The sequence below is a fragment of the Lissotriton vulgaris genome, unplaced genomic scaffold (genome assembly GCF_964263255.1).
Source record: "Lissotriton vulgaris unplaced genomic scaffold, aLisVul1.2 SCAFFOLD_1321, whole genome shotgun sequence".
Taxonomy (NCBI): Eukaryota; Metazoa; Chordata; class Amphibia; order Caudata; family Salamandridae; genus Lissotriton; species Lissotriton vulgaris.
In genome coordinates this window covers 367,503-385,235 of record NW_028244778.1, presented here as the reverse complement: position 1 = coordinate 385,235, position 17,733 = coordinate 367,503, and the positions used below count along the sequence as shown (strand labels likewise).

Below are 17,733 nucleotides of genomic sequence, written 5' to 3'. Positions count from 1 at the left end.
TTTATATATTTTTATAAGTTCTTCCTGTTTAGTACCTCTAACTATGGATACCCCATCAATGAAGAATAAGAAAATTGCACTACTCTAAAGACACTACTCTTATTATTTTCAATTTCTCAATACACTGTAGAAATGTAGATGTGATTGAAATTATGTTCGCTTTATTCTTTTATTCTGTGACTTTACCTGTCATTTTCTTAAAATGTTCATCTAAGGTAACTTATTTGTTTAAAAAATGTCATTTTTTATACCCCAGGGCATTACCCCGGGGGGCACCGGTCGTTACCGTCACTATCCTTGTTTTGGCAAGGTCATTTTCACCCTGGATATCACCCTCACCCTCAAGGAACACATTGTTCTAAAAACTAAGACATCCCGGTAACAGCTCTCTCCGCTGAAGAAAGTAAAACCATTCCTGGGAGACAGCATGCGAAGAACTTCATTTCAAGCCTCTTGGACTCTTGTATAAGGATGGTGGCAGTAACTTGCACTAAGGCATCACAGACTCCACTCTGCCCTCCCCTCTTAAAGAGCATACAACAAACCACAGCATTGCTCATCAAGGGGCAGATTTACAAGCCCCTAGCGCCGCTATTACGCCGCCGTTGCGTCACTTTTGTGACGCAGCGGCGGTGCAAAAGATGCACCATGGTGCGGGGTATTTACAACTTGACGCATCTCCCAGATGCATCACGTTGTAAAGCCCTGCGCCAGAAGAGGCGTACCATCACAGGGGGAGGCGTTCCAGCGCAGGAACGCCTCCCAAAAGTGGCTGAGTGAAATCTACAAGATTTCACTCAGTCACTTTTAGGCCCATGCTGCGTCAAAACCCTGCGCCTGCTTGAAGCAGGCGTACGGATTGACGCAGCATTGTACACATAGGGCCCCCCTGATCATTGCTGGAGCTGCTTCGCGCTTGCGACGTAACTCCAGCAATGCGCCGCTTTTACGGCACAGATGCGTGACGCATCTGTGCCGTTTTTGCACCATGGTGCGCTTCATTGTAAATGCCATTATCAAAAATGGGGTATCCCAAACTGGTCTGGGACCTGGGTACAGAACGTTAACAAAAACAATGGTCCTTGACCTAATTTAATGCACTGATTATATCACAAAACTTTTTAATTTTCTAAATTGGAGCCCAAATAAATTTTGCTCTTTGGAACAGATCCAGACTAATTCATACAGTCACACGGCCCAACAACTGTATCATATTTATAGAAAAATATTTTTATTTATACTTTTACTAAATCATGCTTGTAACCTCTTAGAATTCAAAGGTTTCAAAAATTGCAATTATATCAGGTTTTTTCAAATATTTACAATGTTTTTAAGGTACGTATAAAAGGTGCTCAGAGAGAACGTGCATAGAGTTAGTGCTCGAAACAATGGCGCGAGTGATTATAGAGAAAGAGAAAGAGAAGTAGGTGACAATTTATACAAGTGAATATACTGATTCAATAAAACAAAGTATCCTGTCCACTTTCAAAAAGTTCACAATCCAGTGTATCAAAATATTATTCTTTTTTGCACGTTTTTACACTAGAAGTATTGTGATCCAGGAAGTCTTAATAGGGGTGTCGACGTTTCGACCCGACTTAAATGCCTTGGGGAAACTGATAACCTCTGCTTGCGGGTCTTCTTCAGGACTAGAGAGCACCCTCCGTACCTGACTTGAACCAGTTCCCTAATGGTAATTCAAGTGGTCGTCATCAAAAATCGACCTGATGACGACCACTTGAATTACCATTAGGGAACTGGTTCAAGTCAGGTACGGAGGGTGCTCTCTAGTCCTGAAGAAGACCCGCAAGCAGAGGTTATCAGTTTCCCCAAGGCATTTAAGTCGGGTCGAAACGTCGACACCCCTATTAAGACTTCCTGGATCACAATACTTCTAGTGTAAAAACGTGCAAAAAAGAATAATATTTTGATACACTGGATTGTGAACTTTTTGAAAGTGGACAGGATACTTTGTTTTATTGAATCAGTATATTCACTTGTATAAATTGTCACCTACTTCTCTTTCTCTTTCTCTATAATCACTCGCGCCATTGTTTCGAGCACTAACTCTATGCACGTTCTCTCTGAGCACCTTTTATACGTACCTTAAAAACATTGTAAATATTTGAAAAAACCTGATATAATTGCAATTTTTGAAACCTTTGAATTCTAAGAGGTTACAAGCATGATTTAGTAAAAGTATAAATAAAAATATTTTTCTATAAATATGATACAGTTGTTGGGCCGTGTGACTGTATGAATTAGTCTGGATCTGTTCCAAAGAGCAAAATTTATTTGGGCTCCAATTTAGAAAATTAAAAAGTTTTGTGATATAATCAGTGCATTAAATTAGGTCAAGGACCATTGTTTTTGTTAACGTCATTGTAAATGCGGCGCATCATTAGTGGCGGAGCTGCGGCGCACAATTACTGGCGCATCCTTGCCGATATGCAGGGATGTGCCAGTAATTGTAAATCTGCCCCCAAGTGTTTAAAGAGATATGAGCGTAGCACCCGTATCTTTCCGGAACTCCAGTTGATCTCCTTAACCATGGCACAGTCTTCAAAACCAGTTTAATAATGTACAAAGCCATTACCACCCAGGGCCCAATCACTGCCAGCATCTTGGTGCTGTTGGTACACTCCCAGTTAGCACACCATCAGACTGGAGAGAGAGAAGTGCAAAAAACATAAAATGAGGCACCTGGTGCTCTAAGTCTCTGCACACAGGATCTGCAATGGCATTCCTATATCAAGCAGGACTACTCAAACACTGTTCCAATTGAGGAAAGACCAAAAGACACACCTCTTTACATAGCACAACAACACAATAAACTAACAGTTAACCTCTGCTCTTAGAAGCTTGCTTGCCCTCAGTCACCTTTTAACTGTATCATGGCTTTTGACCCTATAAAGACTCCAGACACATTTTGGCTATAAGTGCTATAAAATACCCCATTCATATATACATGCCATGATTTCTGGAAAACCTCTGACACGAAATTAAAAGGGAGCAATCTCCTTGTCATAGTGTCAGGAACACAACAGGCCAAATAAAAACGTTTTTTATCATGTAGAGGTCAAGGTGTTCGCGTCTACCTGAGCCACATAGACTTTGTGCTAGTATACATAAATAATGCTGCGAAAAATAAATGTGCCTGTTTTTGCAACGAAGCTGCGAGAAAATTGTCCTATTTATTGCGGGAATCTGTTTTTGCCACCAACATTTCACTGGAAGAAAGAGTGTAAAAACAAAAATTAAAATGCAGCGGTACGCATGGGTTGTTCTGCTTGTGGGGCACCAATTATTAAACTGAGTGCAAAAACAATTAAAACCCCTGGTAGCATTTGTATTGTTCTGTGCTATTTTTGCACTTAGCAATGCTGATGAGTCTACAAACTACCCTATTAGCGTGGCAAGAGAAGCCTATGATCGTATGTTCATCTGCCAAGTAAAAGCACTCCTCCTTCAATGGCTGTCTTTTCTGGCAGCAACGCTATTCTCGGGTTGTGCAAAATCGCATACTTTAGTTTGTGAAATGTTGCTACATTCCATACAAAAAGGCAACATTACACTTTTGAATCTAAGTTTGGTTTGAGGATCTCTCGCATGACATTCTTTAAACATTTTTATAATAGCATCTACTTTATATTAAAATGTTTTGCAAGATACCATGAGACTGGTTCAAAGAGTAAACGTGCCTTTGTGAGATATTTTCTCCACCAACTGCCCTTCTCTGTCTACAAAATCATGCAAAATTGTACAGCAGCAAAATTCAAGTAATATAATGAATTTACGGTAATTCAAAATTCAGAAATTATGCCCATTGTACCAGTGGAAACTAAATTTCGCCCAGACATGTTCTCTGGCGTTTATTTGTATTGGGCATATTTGTTTCCATACTTAAAGTATAGCCGTACCTGCAAAATCCATCAGTTACAAATAATATGCCATCAAGATGTTTGCAGTGGTTACAACTTTGAGCCTATGCTCATGCAGTAGTTTAGAGGCAGGTAAAATTGGGTTATATTAAATAATTAAACGTGGACCTTGGAGACGTCAAACTTGTATGCTTTTACTTTGTATTAATTATTGATTAGAACTTTTGAATAGCACCACGTACAAATCCAGTTCTGTAGTTTTGGAAACTTATAGGCAAGGACAGCAAAAAGCATGCACACAATGATGATATTGATAGGCTGGAGGCACATAAAGAGTGTGTAGGAGAAGTGCAGGCTCGGACTTTTAATTTCAAATATAGGAATTACAAGAAAAGATGTGGTAACCCTCCATTGATTGTGCACAAGAAGTAGGGGGTAGTCTGTGATTAGGGAGACGCTTCGCCCGATTTTCAGAGACTTTGGCAGCAGAACTACCTGTCCCAGGAGCCTGAGGGACTTTGAGGGCGTGCTGATCCTTCCACCACCCCTGCAGCGCCTGTAAAGCGAAGCCCGGGCCAAGGGCGGGCTAGTTTAAGCCTGTTAAAGACTGGGAAAAGGAAGGGACGGGCCATCCCCTTTTCATTTTCAACCCAGAGGACTCAATTCTAAGTTTTAATTTCATTTCACCTCCCTGTATACATTGCAATGGCTCAGAAGGATGGTAGGCCTAAGGCACAAAACGTCAACAACGGAAGACGCCACACGATGGAGCCGGCTTAAATCCACTCTCAAATTTTCAACCTTAACGGGCTATCTTACCTGAGTGATCTTGATATCAAAAACACAGTGCCTTTCACTTAATGAGAATAACAATACATGATGAAGTAGGGGAGATTTCCTTGAAGATACCCAGTATTTATTGGACTGGACAGAAGGATAAATGTCTACATTTACATTGTAAGAAGAGTTCTCTTTATTTGCCCTGAAGAAGTCCGTGGAGGACGAAACGCGTTGGCTACAGTGCGTTGTGAAGAATAAATAAAGATTGAACTTCAAAAAAAACATCTTTGATTCTGCTACTGAATGTTTTTCCATTGTGACTTAAAAATTGTGGTTACTACTGTATATATTTTATGAAAAAGAGACTTGTGTGCTGGACAATACTGATTTAAATTGCAAGTTGGGACAATTAGTTGTTCTGGGAGATTTAGGGGATATAGAATCTCCGATCCGCTGCACCAAAAAAAAAATGAATAAGGCAGCACTCAGGATAGGTGCAATTGTGCTTAAACCCCTTTCCCCAGTCTATTGTTCGCAAAACGTCAACCTAATTGGATCCATGGATACGTTTATAACCAAGGTTAACACTGCGATTGATCAGAGTATATCATTGATGGAGAGGCGGGTTTCCCAGGATTTGGCACTTGCTACGAGATCTTCTATGGGGTATATTGCTAATGCAAGGTCTCTGATCTGTTATTGTTACCTTCTCCCAAATTATCAGATGTTGGCAGCCCCCCTAAGGAGCATAGCACCAGGCAACTCCGTGAAAGACGTCAAGGGGCTATCCCAAAGTACAAGCAGGGGCTGGCCATTGCCTCGAAAGGCAAAAAGGAGAAGCTGCCCAAACGCAAGGGAATCCCAATGGCTGAAACGGGGCAGGTGTCCACGACCACTCAGGCAATTGTACATACACATAGAGGAGTTCCTCTGGAGGTGGTATCCCAGGCTGAGGGCGGGGCCAGGAGCCCAGAGAGTGGGGTTGTAACAGAGGATCCTCTACTGGCCAAGTTAGGCAACCTATTCAATCTCCTTCTTCGTCCAGTAGAAGACAGGCTATCCAGAATTAAGTAAGTTAAGTAAGATAGAGTCCATGTCATTGGCGATTGTCAATTGCCTGGAAAAGGCGGCTATTGCTGGGCCTGCAGTTCCCCCAAATGTTATGCGATCAGGGGGGAATGCAGCTGTCCCAACAATTCCGTCAGCCCGATTCAAGGGAAGCAGACCGCAACCGTTCCCTCAGTAAAGGCATCAGTATCAAGCACAGTCGCAACATCAAGCCCAAGTACTATAACACAATCGAAGGAGGGTGATGGGGTTCCCAAGGGGATTGTTGGGAGGAGGGGGATTAATATCGACCTACCACCAGAAGTAAGCCCATATCTGGTAGTTTTGGCTGGGGTCCCGGCTCTGAGGAAGGATGAGCAAGAATCTTTCTCGACCCTAAGGAATAAGGTGATCGACTGGCTAAACAAATATAGACCTTTACCGGAGTTCACTTCAAGTAAAATACTTATGGTACAAAGGGTTTACTGGGTGGGCCATTCGGTTAAGGACATCAGATGGGACTGTGTCCTAGTTAGTTTTAAAGATCCCAGGACAGTAGGTCACATCTATAGCTGGAACCAATTTATCCCTGGTGCTTCTATTTTTTCCCTCCCCTTGTCCTACTTTTACCCCCTGGGTTACACTTCACCTACAGGTGACGGTTGATCATTATGTCAGCGGAATGGGAGGAGACCGTTCATTGGGAGACGGCTTGAGCCCTTGTTAACCCCGAAACCTACATTCTGTCACAACAGGTTTAGTGGTCTAGAGTCTGTCCATTGACTCCAAGTACAACCTATGGCTCCCCGTCTTCCAATTGCTCATCAAGAACTAGCTTTACTACTCCCATTGGGCCTCAGCAGCCTTTAGCCCTGAAATTACCAGCCTTAGTTTCAACCAGACAGGGGGTTGAGTCCGATAATGACCCAGGCCTCATTCCCACTAGCGATGGGACGATCTCCTGCAGTGACTCCTTAGGGAACCTCAAAACTGTTTCGTAGAATGTAGCGGGTTTGCTCAAAAACGTATCCCTACCGGAATGGAATATCTTCATTGACGAGTATGATCTGTGTATATTCCAGGAAACATGGAGTCTTGAGCCATTGTAAAAGCCCGGTTTTTGTTGTTTTCATGTTCCAGCTATCTCTTCAGGGCGCGGCCGTCCATCTGGTGGGCTGATAATATGGGTTAAAGCTGCACTTAACTGTAAAACTGTTCACCATCCGAATGTTTCACCAGATCTTTTGAGACTGACTATTAAGGACTCCAAGAACACTATCACTTTGGAACTTTTCAACATCTATGTCAGAGGCTTACAAGGGGGGGCTAAATCCCCAACTATTTCCATTTTGTCTGAGATACTTACATCTTGCCCCTCTGACAATTTATTTTTGATTGCTGGTGATTTCAACTGTACATTTGAACCCTTGGTAGTAAATGATGATGTAGGAATAGAGGACGATGATGTTAGATGGGGCATATCGCTTTTGCAGATTCAGCCAGTGAAGAAATGGTCGCCCATTGTCTTACAATTTTATGCATTAACGTTGGAACATGGTCTAAAAGCTGTGAATGGGCATACGCCCTCGTATTTTCTGGGAGCCAATACGTACAATAGGGTTTCCTGTCCAAGCAGAATCGACTATATTTTGGTGGACAAAAGGCTATGGAAATATGTGATCGATATGACAATTATTCCATCTATTCATAGCGATCATAACCCATTGTCACTTTGTATGCGGGAACTGTTGCAAAACATGGAGCATCGGTATAGTACCAGACCTCAGTTGCTTAAAAAGGCAATAATCCCCTCTAACTGTAAAAGGTTCATTAAATGGCAAACATTTTCTCTGAATTACCAGAAAATTAGTGCCTTGGAGGAGATTATATTCAATCAGACTTCCGAACTCTCTGTAGCTTGCACGAATGTTGTCGGACCTCCTGGGGTGGAGATAATTTACACTAAAACTATCGACCTGATAGGCTCTCTCTTTATGGAGACCCAGGCCCCAAAACAGTATCCCATGAACAGGAAATGGGTAGAGCATCGGTTTAATAAGAACTGCAAGAGGAAAAAGTCCGCCTTAATGCTTGCCATTAAAACCCAAAATCCTACTGAGGTGCGCCTTGCAAGACATCAGTATAGATAAACCATTTCAGAAGCTAAAAGGGCATGGGAGGAAAACCATTGGGCCAGCCTGAAAATAGCCAGTCAGTCAAAGAATAGCGAACTCTTCTGGGCTTTGGTAAGGAAATCCAATGGTTGTGATCCGGACCGAATTCCGAATCATATTACCGACAGAGAGTGGTTTGAACATTTCAGTAGACTTTATGCAGGGGGCGAGGCTTTAGAGATTAGTGGGCATCTTGGTCACCCATCGCCATCTATACTGACCTCATTAGTCCCTTTTGACCCTGTAGGGAAAAACGAGGTGGTGGCGGCCATAAATAAAATTGTGTCCGCTAAGGCTCCGGGACAAGACAGAATACCAGGCGACCTGTTCCGAGCCAATGCCGACCAATGGGCCACCTTTTTCGTACTACTGATTAATGCACTCTTAGAGGGCTCACCAGTACCAATCTCTTGGAAAGGGGCCGAGGTTATCCCCATTTACAAAAAGGGGCCAAGGGAGAGCCCCGCCAACTACCGCCCAATAAGTCTTATTGACGCGGGTCAGAAGGTGGTTGGTGGGGTTCTACTGGAGAGGATCCTTCTGTGGGCGGAAGAGAACAATATCACATTGCAATACCAGGCGGGGTTCAGACCTTGTTCGAGTACAATTGACCAGGCATTTAGGCTGACACTACTGCACTGGAAGGTTGTAACCATTGGCAAGGGCGGTCTTTATCTCGCATTTATAGATTTGAAGACCGCCTTTGACCTGGTTCCATGGAGCGCCTTTGGTCAGTTTTGCGGGATATGGGATTTCCCCCACCCATTTTTGTATTTGTATTGGTATGGAGTATTTCTAGAGCACAAACTGTCGCTCCGAAAGGAGCATCCTGGCGCTGAATCTAGTGTACACTGCGAGGATAAAAACCTAAATGGCAGCCATTACAAAACCTTCTGACAAACTGTAAATCCAGGTTTTTAGATGCTTCCTGTAGGCGCTCTCCTGGACGAGGAGTCTGAGGTCCTTGGGCATGGCATTCCATGCTTTAGAGGCCAGCACAGTGAGGGTCTTATCTCCCTTGGTTTTATACTTGAATCTGGGGATGTTGATTAGATTACCACCAGACGACCTCAGGCAACGCGAAGGATCATAGCGTGCAAAACGTCTCGCAAGATACCTCGGGCCTGTGTTATTAAGAGCTCTAAAAGAGGTCAGCAAGATCTTATAAAGGATCCTCTTGTGTAGGGGTAGCTAATGTAAGGTCTGGAGTGCAGCCGCAGCGGAAGATCTTCTTGGTAGTTTAAGTACCAGTCTGGCCGCTGAATTTTGCACACTTTGTAGTTTTTTTAGCATAGCTTTTTTCACTCCGGCCATAAGGACATTACAGTAGTCTAATTGTGATAGTATCAGAGCAACCGCTACAGACTTTCTAGAGTCAGTAGGCAGGAAGTAAAAAAACTTCTTCAATGACTTGATGATACTGAAGCAGCTTCCCACCGTATTTCTTACATGCTGGTCAAAGAAAAGAGCAGAGTCAAATAGGACCCCTAGATTTCTTGCCGTTTCCACTGAATGGGGTGGAGCAGGTGAATCCTCAGGCTACCAGTCCTTGGGACAGAAATGAACATCTTTACCCAGAGGTAAGATTTCTGTTTTGCTGGTGTTACATTTTAAGTGGGTATTGTCCATCCAACGGAAAACTTCCGTCAAGCAGATCTTGAAATTTTGTTCCACATTTGTGGAGTTTTTATCCATAGAAACCACAAGTTGGGTGTCGTCGGCGTATGATGTTACAAGTATTCCGTGTGGCTCTATCAATGCAATAAGGGGACCATATAAACGTTAAATAGCAATGGGCTTAGAATGGAGCCCTGGGGCAACCCGGATAAGACCTTTTTTTCGTTGGAAAAAATAGGGCCCAGGGAGACAGTTTGGGATCTATTAGTCAGAAAGGACACTATCCAGGCTAAGGCAACATCTGTTACACCTATGTCTCTCAACCTATCAATCAGGATTTTATGAGAGATGGTGTTGAATGCTGCCGTGAGATCCAACAGGATTAAGACAGCATTTATACCCTCTTCTTGTAGGAATTTGATGGAGTCAGTGAGCTCAATGAGGGCAGTTTCGGTCGAGTGCCTAGGTCAAAAGCCTGACTGTTGGGGGTGCAGAATATTGTTACTGTCAATGAAATTTTTTAACTCTAGATGGACCATCTGCTCAGTTATTTTACCCAAAACTGGGAGCAGAGATATTGGGTGGAGATTGGACAGGTCGGTGGTGAATTTATTGGGTTTTTTCATTACAGGCTTAACAATCGCCTTTTTCCAAACCGGAGGAACCACCCCTGAGCATAATGAAGCATTTACAATTGCGTTGATGGTGGGATTAACTACATCAATTAGCTGATGGAGTATTAGAGGAGGGCACGAGTCAGAGGGAGCTCCGGATTTACAGGCCAGGATGACTTCCCTGGTCTGTAGAAGAGAAGCCGGTTGAAAGGCACTCAGGGTGTATGGCTTGTCCTCTCCCCGCCCCAGATGGCTTAAGGTGGTTGGAGGTGAGGGGGTTGGAAAATCCCTCTGGATGAGCACAATCTTCTCCTCAAAAAAGTCAGTGATTTGATTGCAGAAGGCTGCAGATGGAGGAATTATCGGCTGAAGGGCTTTCGGGTGCGTGAAGGACTTTACTATGGAGAAGACAGTTCTTTGCTTCGGCTGTGCATCATTAATGGCCTTGATGTAATATTCCTTTTTTGCCAATTTGATACTGGCCAAATAGGATTTTCTTTGCTGGACATAAAGAATCTTGGCTGATTGATCGTAGGTTTTTCTCCATTTCCGTTCCTTTTTTCTACAAAGTAGGTGGCTTTCTGCAAACGCTTGAGAGAACCAGGGGGCATTTGGTTTTCCCTTTGTGCCCTTATATTGGCGACTTTTGGGGGGGACGCATTCTGTGATGACTTGGTGCATCCAGGAATGGAAACCTATGGAGTCCTGAGTTAAATCTCCCGACAGACTGGGGGCTTGCGAATGCCGGGGAGGATTAGACTTAATATTATCAGCCACCTTCTTCCAATTTATATCGGTAGTGGGCTGCTGTCTTTTCCTAGATGTTTTTACCTGTTCGGGAAGACAGACATTAAAAGGAATCAGACTATGGTCTGTCCAAATTTGTGGGATGGGGATAAGTGTTACCAGTGCCGGGAAATTGGAACAAACACCATCCAATGTATGACCCGCGGAATAGATGGGTAGCACTACAGCTTGATGAAGGCCGAAGATATCCAGGTTCTGATAGAAGGTAATGGCTTGCGCATAGTTTTTGGATTCCAACTGAAGATTGAAATCTCCTGTAAGAGTAAAATGAGGGTAGCGTAGCAGGAGCAAAGCTAGGCTGTCCCCGAGAGAATCTCAAGAATGGGGTGGCGTTGCCTGGGGCGATCGACCAAGCCTCCCGAAAATGAGGCAGATGCGGTCAGTGTGATCGAAAAGCCTATTCCCTCTGCACCTTTGAGAGGTCCTAAGTCAAATGTATGGCATTTAAGGGAGCTTCTAATAATTAAGGCCACCCCTCCCCCTCTTCCGCTCGGTCTATCCTGCCTGAAGATGGTGAAGTCAGGAGGAAGAGAGATCGCCAAATCAAGGTTGGAAGTGTCATTAAGTCAGGTCTCAGTCACAAAGAGGAAGTCAAGATCCAGGTCAAAGATCACACCTCTGATGTTTTGACTGTGGCAGCACATTGAGCGTGCATTGATTAGTCCGCCCTTAAATTTGGGAGGACCTAACCTGGTGGGGACAGTGCCTGGCAGAGACTCAAATTGGGGCCATGGGGAGGTCCATTTGCAGGTTCTACACAAGAAGGGACCCCATATCTGCTCCATGGGAGGGCAACATGAACATTTACCAGTGGCCTTGTACGCTAACAGATCGCTTCCATTGTACATGTGAGTGGATACAATTTGTCCAGAGTGCCCTGCGCCTGTCGCGGACGTGGCGCGGACGGGTGCAGAGGGGCTTGCCTTTGGCGTGGCTTTGGCACGTCGCCGGCGTGCCCGCTGCGCCCCCCTGCTGCGCCGTCGGGGCCAGGTGTTCATCTTATAGTAATGGAGGGGGTAGGGGTCCGCGAGCAACTAGAGCACTGCCCAGGTATTCACCCAAGATGGCCGTCCCCTTTCGGAGAGCGCGTTTGCAGCGCTTCCTCCTAGTGGGGGTCAGGGATTACAGTGCAACAAGAGCGGTATGATTAAAAAAGTAGAATACACTAAATGGAGGGTCCAAATTATAACACACTAAAATTTTATCTAAACACAGTTTTAATAGCGTAAACAGCAGCCTAGACCCCCCGGCTCACGCCTCAGGGGATCGCAAGTACACAAGAACTAAGTGCATGAGATTGGGCGCGATTTTAAACCTTTTGGCCCGCATGCATGATGGTAACTATGCACGTATTAGGTGGGGCTCTCAGGTTAAAAAAATAGACAAAATCCCCGCGAACAGAGGTGTTCGCCAAGGATGTGTCCTGGCCCCAACCCTTTTTTCGCTATTTGTAAACTGGGTGGTCTACTTCCTATCAGAAATCAATGCAGATGCCCCTCTTCTGCCTGGTGTTAAGGTCCCCACACTACTCTTTGCGGATGATACGCTGTTGGTTTCGAAAACTCCGTCAGGCTTACAGAAGCTGCTTGATCGGTTCTGTCTGTTCTGCAATTTGAGGGGCCTCGTAATTAACACCACCAAAACAAAGCTCCTTTATTTTAATCCGAGCAGGTCAGCCAATTCCACGCTCACGCTCGATGGGGAGCCCTTGGAGCGGGTCAAAGTCTTTGACTACCTGGGGATTAGAATTGCGGACAACCTAAAGTGGCAGCCGCACATCGAAAAAATGGCCCTAAGCCATAAGTGGGTTATGGGTGTCATTGGGAGAGAACGTCGAGCCTCAACCTCCAGACCCATTGCCACCGCCTTGGAGATCTATGCTACAAAAGCAATAGGCGGTGCATTATATGGAGCCGAGCTCTGGGGCTTCAATAATGTAGATGCCCTTGTAACAGCAGAAAACAAGTTTTTAGGGAGCTTGTCCCACTTCCTAGGGGAACCCCTAGTAAACCCCTTTTGAGCGACCTGGGCCGTCGCTCAATTAATGACTTAATTGGTTTACGCCCCCTTTTTTACTGGGGTCGGCTTTGGCGTACCCCTGAGCTATCTAGTTATGCAGATGGACTAAAGGAAGTAATGAACCTCCAGGGATCTTATAAGATCGCCTGGTTAGTTAACATCAAAAGACTCCACTTGGCCACTGGCCTCTATTCTCTATGGGAGTCAGGGGCCCGTTGTCCAAAACGGCAATTAAGAGAATATACTGGGCATGGATTGATATTCAAGCTCATAGAGATCCCAACCAGGGCAGACTGACTGATGGGTTTCGCCAGCATAAGTCAGTGCCTCACCTTGAGCCCTATCGGGACTTTATCCAGAAACCTAAATAACGTATTTTAATCTGAAAAATGTTTTTTTGTGAAAACCATGAATAATATTTACAGCACACCCTCTAACAACTGTGTTTTCATTAAGTTGCTTCCCAATTGTAAAGGGAAATTAATACAATCTTTCGACCAATAAAAAGCTTGTTATCCAATTAGAGTTTAATATTATGCTTTGCAAACTAACCTATTGATTAAAAATGTAACCACGCCCATAGTATGAAAATGCCAATTGTGTCGTTTTTGAGTCCTGCCATTGAGATTGTATCTATCCACTAGGGGTAACGTAAAGAAAGAAAATCCATGGTTCATTTAAATAATAATGTAAAACATGGATCTAAGAAAGTAGGGAGTTGAGTGTATGAATTTATAAATTAATTGATAAATGTCCTATCAGTTTTACTTTCTCCGTATAATATCCTCTTAGAAAACTGGCACTTCTGCTAATTTAACTAACGTTGTGCATGTGATCCTCAAAATTGCCATGCGTTACAATTTTCATCTCAACGCTACAAAAATAAAATAAGGACAAAATGTAATGTAGTTACCTGTGTAATGGCCCAATTGTTCATCCACCATCTTACATAATATCGGATGGGTATTACAAGCGTGTAGATAACATGCAGAAAGGCATACCCTAAGGCTACAAGTCCAAGCTGCTTTCTGCAAAGCATCCATTTATCAAGCCAATCAGGGAAGCGACTGTATTTTGTTCCTCTGTACAGCTGGATCATTGCAGCGATGATGCCAGCAAGGTAAACTAAGGCCAGAAGGATGAGGGACACGATTGGGAAGACTCTGTTCGGAATTGCAATCATGATTGCATATGTATAATCCTCTCCTTTGGTGACGTAGCTGTGGATCACCTCGGTAACTAGACAGTACAAGAAAATGACTGCAGCTAGCGCAGTAGATATGTACATGGGCATTTTCCACATGGGAAATAGTTGTAGTGGGTAATTTTCCACATCCTTTGCTGCTGCGAGAGATCCTTGGTCAAGTGGAGTGAGTCCGAGAGTCCGGACAATCTCCATGATCACTTGCTTAGATTTGCTGTCATGGCCGCACACGAACACCTGCAGGCAAAAACAGGCTTACATTTACAATTTTTAGATTGAGATAAAAGATAAAGACAATTTACATCATTTCTAGGCAGCATGTCATCATTAAACCTACTCATCTGAAAATGTGCGGTTTCATTAGGCTACTGAACATCACTTACCATTTTTTCTCGATAAAGCATAATTCTATGATAACTTATTTAAGTTTTGGAACTAATATGCGCACATTTTTTAATGATCAACTTTAATACTTAGCTCCAACAAATGCCTGTCAATTTCCAATGAATTTCATCTTAGTCACACCCTGTCCAAATGCACTTAAACAAGTTTTCTTTATTTCAAACGTTTCTATTAAAGATTTTGGTGCAAAACAGCGGTTGACACATGTGTTAAATATGTTGCACATAGTACAGTTGCAAGGCAATGTACACACAGGTTATATAAAAACCAATAAACGTTGATCAGAGATCATAGTTTAGTATCAACGTCTATGTTGCTCAACCACGTGGTGGGAAAATAAAAGATAGTAGACAAGAAAGAAGAAAGGAGAGGCAGAGAGAAGAAGGAAAACAAAGAAATAGAGATGCGAAAGAGTGGAAGGAAGGCTGCCAAAGTTAACCACCTAGATGTTTGGGTAGGCAAAGTTTTTTTAGGGCGATATGAGGTTTTGTAGAATTTCAAAGTAATTTGTTTAAGAAGGTGATTTTTGTTGTGGAAAAATTCTTCTGAGCAGAAGATGGAGGCATGTTTAGTAAGTAGTTGATAATCTGAGTGATAACCATTTTAATGGATCATATCAGGAATTTTGGTGCCCAACCTTCCAGAAATTTCTGAACCTTTTGGTGGACCACTGACTCCTTTTGTTGAATAGATTCCATGATGTCATCATTACATTTGAGACCTCAGTACTTCAGAAAGTCGGGTTGCCTCTTTGGTGCAGATAATATTAAGTGGATGAACTTTGGATTTATCCCTTTTGAGGGTATAGACGGATACTGAGAAATATTTTTCGATCTTGGCCATCATTTCTGGAATAGCAGTGTCTGAGTGTTCTGTTATTAATAGGAAGTCATCCGCAAAGGCTACTATTTGAAAAGATTTGCCAATAATATTCGGACCTATTTAAGTAATAGGTTTGTTAAAGGATAACAAGAGTTGTTCAATGACTAAAAAGAAGAGGGTTGGGATAGAGTGCAGCCCTGTCTGGTGCCTTGTTTGAGTGGAAAAAAGTCAGCTAATACACCATTAGACCTAATTTTAGTTCTGGGATTTGGGTACAGGGCCATAACCATGTTTATGAATAATTCATCTAGATTAAAGCAGGTCAATATGGCTTTTAAGAAGTGCCATGCAACCTTGTTGAATACTTCTTTCAGCATCGAGTGCTTTGGCTCCCACGGATGGATTTTTACTTTTGGCAATTTTAATGCGTGGCCTACTAAACTAATATTGTCATTGGAGAGTCTGCCTATAAGGAAGCCTGCTTGATGGGGCCAATCAGAGATAGCAACATTGCTTCAATATGTTAAGCCAGTATTTTGTTGTATGTATATGTTGATGAGCGATATTGGTCTTTAGGTTTTGGGATAAGTGAAATCTTTGCCTTCCTTGGGAATTTAGAGCTATACCACCTTTTGCACTGGTCCCTCCAATGCAACTGGTCTTGGCATAGTCTTGAAAGAGGTCCTATAGGGGTAGTTGCAGCCCTTCCATGAATAATTTTAGAAGTGGACTACAAGGGCATCCCGCTAGGGGCCTTTCTGACTTTAAGGGATTTATAGTTGAAACTGGAGTCAGGCATTTAGTTTAGGAAGGTTAAGCTTGTTGAGGTATGTCCTGCTAACTTTGGAGTTAAACACTGTTTTTTCATCATATAGTGTTTGATAGAATTCTAGGAAGACACAGAACTGTCCCTCCTTGTCCCTGATGGGGGTCATTTGTGAACTATTTTGTCTATGTTTTAAGTAATGGGATAACACTTTACCAGCGGTACTGCCAGCATATAATTGTATTGAGTTAAATGTGGTTATTCATTGGACAGCCCTGCTGCTCAGGACTTTGTTCAATTCATATTTGTTACAGTTTAGGTTGTCTAAGAGAGTAGTGCCTTTATTGGAGTAATGCATGAATTCGAACTGTTTAATTTCAGTTTCCAAATGTTTCATCTTTATTGTTTGCAGATTTACTAATTTGGGACCAGATTTTGATTATAACCCTCCTAATAGTAGCCTTGAAGGTGTTTTAGAGCACCTGGGGATAGCAATCTTCAGGAGGAATTCCCGAAAGACGTTTTTGGGAGCATTGCAGATCTTCTCTAAATTAGTTTTGTCTTGTAATGTTTCAGGATTAAGTCTCCAGGATTTATCATTTGGGGTGTTTGTGGCCCAGTCTAGTGAAGCCAAACTATCCGAATGATCCGAAATCTGTCTGTTTTTAATGGACGAATCAATGATCATCCTAGCCAAGTTCATAGATAATAATATGTGGTCCATTCTGGAAAATGATTAGTGGGGGTGAGAGAATAAAGCATAATCTCTGGTGTTTGGGTGCTGAATATGCCAGGTGTCTGCAAGAGAGTAGCTGGAACATATCTTGTGCAAAAATTTATGGGATGAGGTTGTCCTGAATTTGGCTCTTGAGCTGCGATCTCTAGTGCGGTCAAATGTAAGGTTGAAGTCACCCCCCACTATCAGTCAGGAATCGTTGGGCAGTCCAGCAATACGTTTGTCAATGTGTTTACAGAAATGTATGTTGTTAGTTTAGGGCGCATATAAGTTCAGCAAATAGACTTCTTTACCAGATTTCAATAGTTTTTGAGTATCCAGCTCCAGTTTTGATCTAAGAGCATGTCTAATACACACATCTTTGCTTGTTTGGTGATGAAAGTAAGTACCCCATTCTTCTTCCCTTCCTGTATGCAGTTGAAGCTATGACCACCGAGATTCAAGGGGCAATAAAAGAGGAGATGTCTGTGAGAGATATTTTTGATTCTTTTAGGAGAAGTAGATCACATTTGAATGTGTATGTTTATGGTATAATTTTCCTCCTCTTAACTGGATGGTTTAATCCTTTTGTGTTAAGTGAAAGACGTTGTAGGGAATCAGTCTTCAGCATAAATGATATGGTGAAAAGGCGGGGCTGCACGTTTAACCAAGGTCATCCCAATTTGTCATGTGAGGGGATACTTCATGGCAAGAGTGTCTTGCATTAAAAGTCTGCAGACATGGATAGTGTGGATGATGTGATTTAGGACCATAATGAACATGATGGTATGACCAGAAGAAAGGAGAGAAGAGAGATACAGAAAAAAATAAATACAACAATAAATTAGAGCCCACCAACTCCATAACCCATCCGCACCCACCTTA

General features: G+C 42.9%; 1 protein-coding gene across 2 annotated transcripts in view; it reads right to left on the bottom strand.

Moving 5' to 3' along the window:
* Positions 1–17,733, bottom strand: part of LOC147666743 (metalloreductase STEAP4-like) — a 262,209-nt gene that overhangs the window by 24,925 nt on the left and 219,551 nt on the right. For both annotated transcript variants that reach the window (XM_086948911.1, XM_086948910.1), the window contains exon 3: positions 13,853–14,380. In XM_086948911.1, the coding sequence (XP_086805037.1) occupies positions 13,853–14,380 (528 nt within the window). The remainder of the gene's footprint in view (positions 1–13,852; positions 14,381–17,733) is intronic.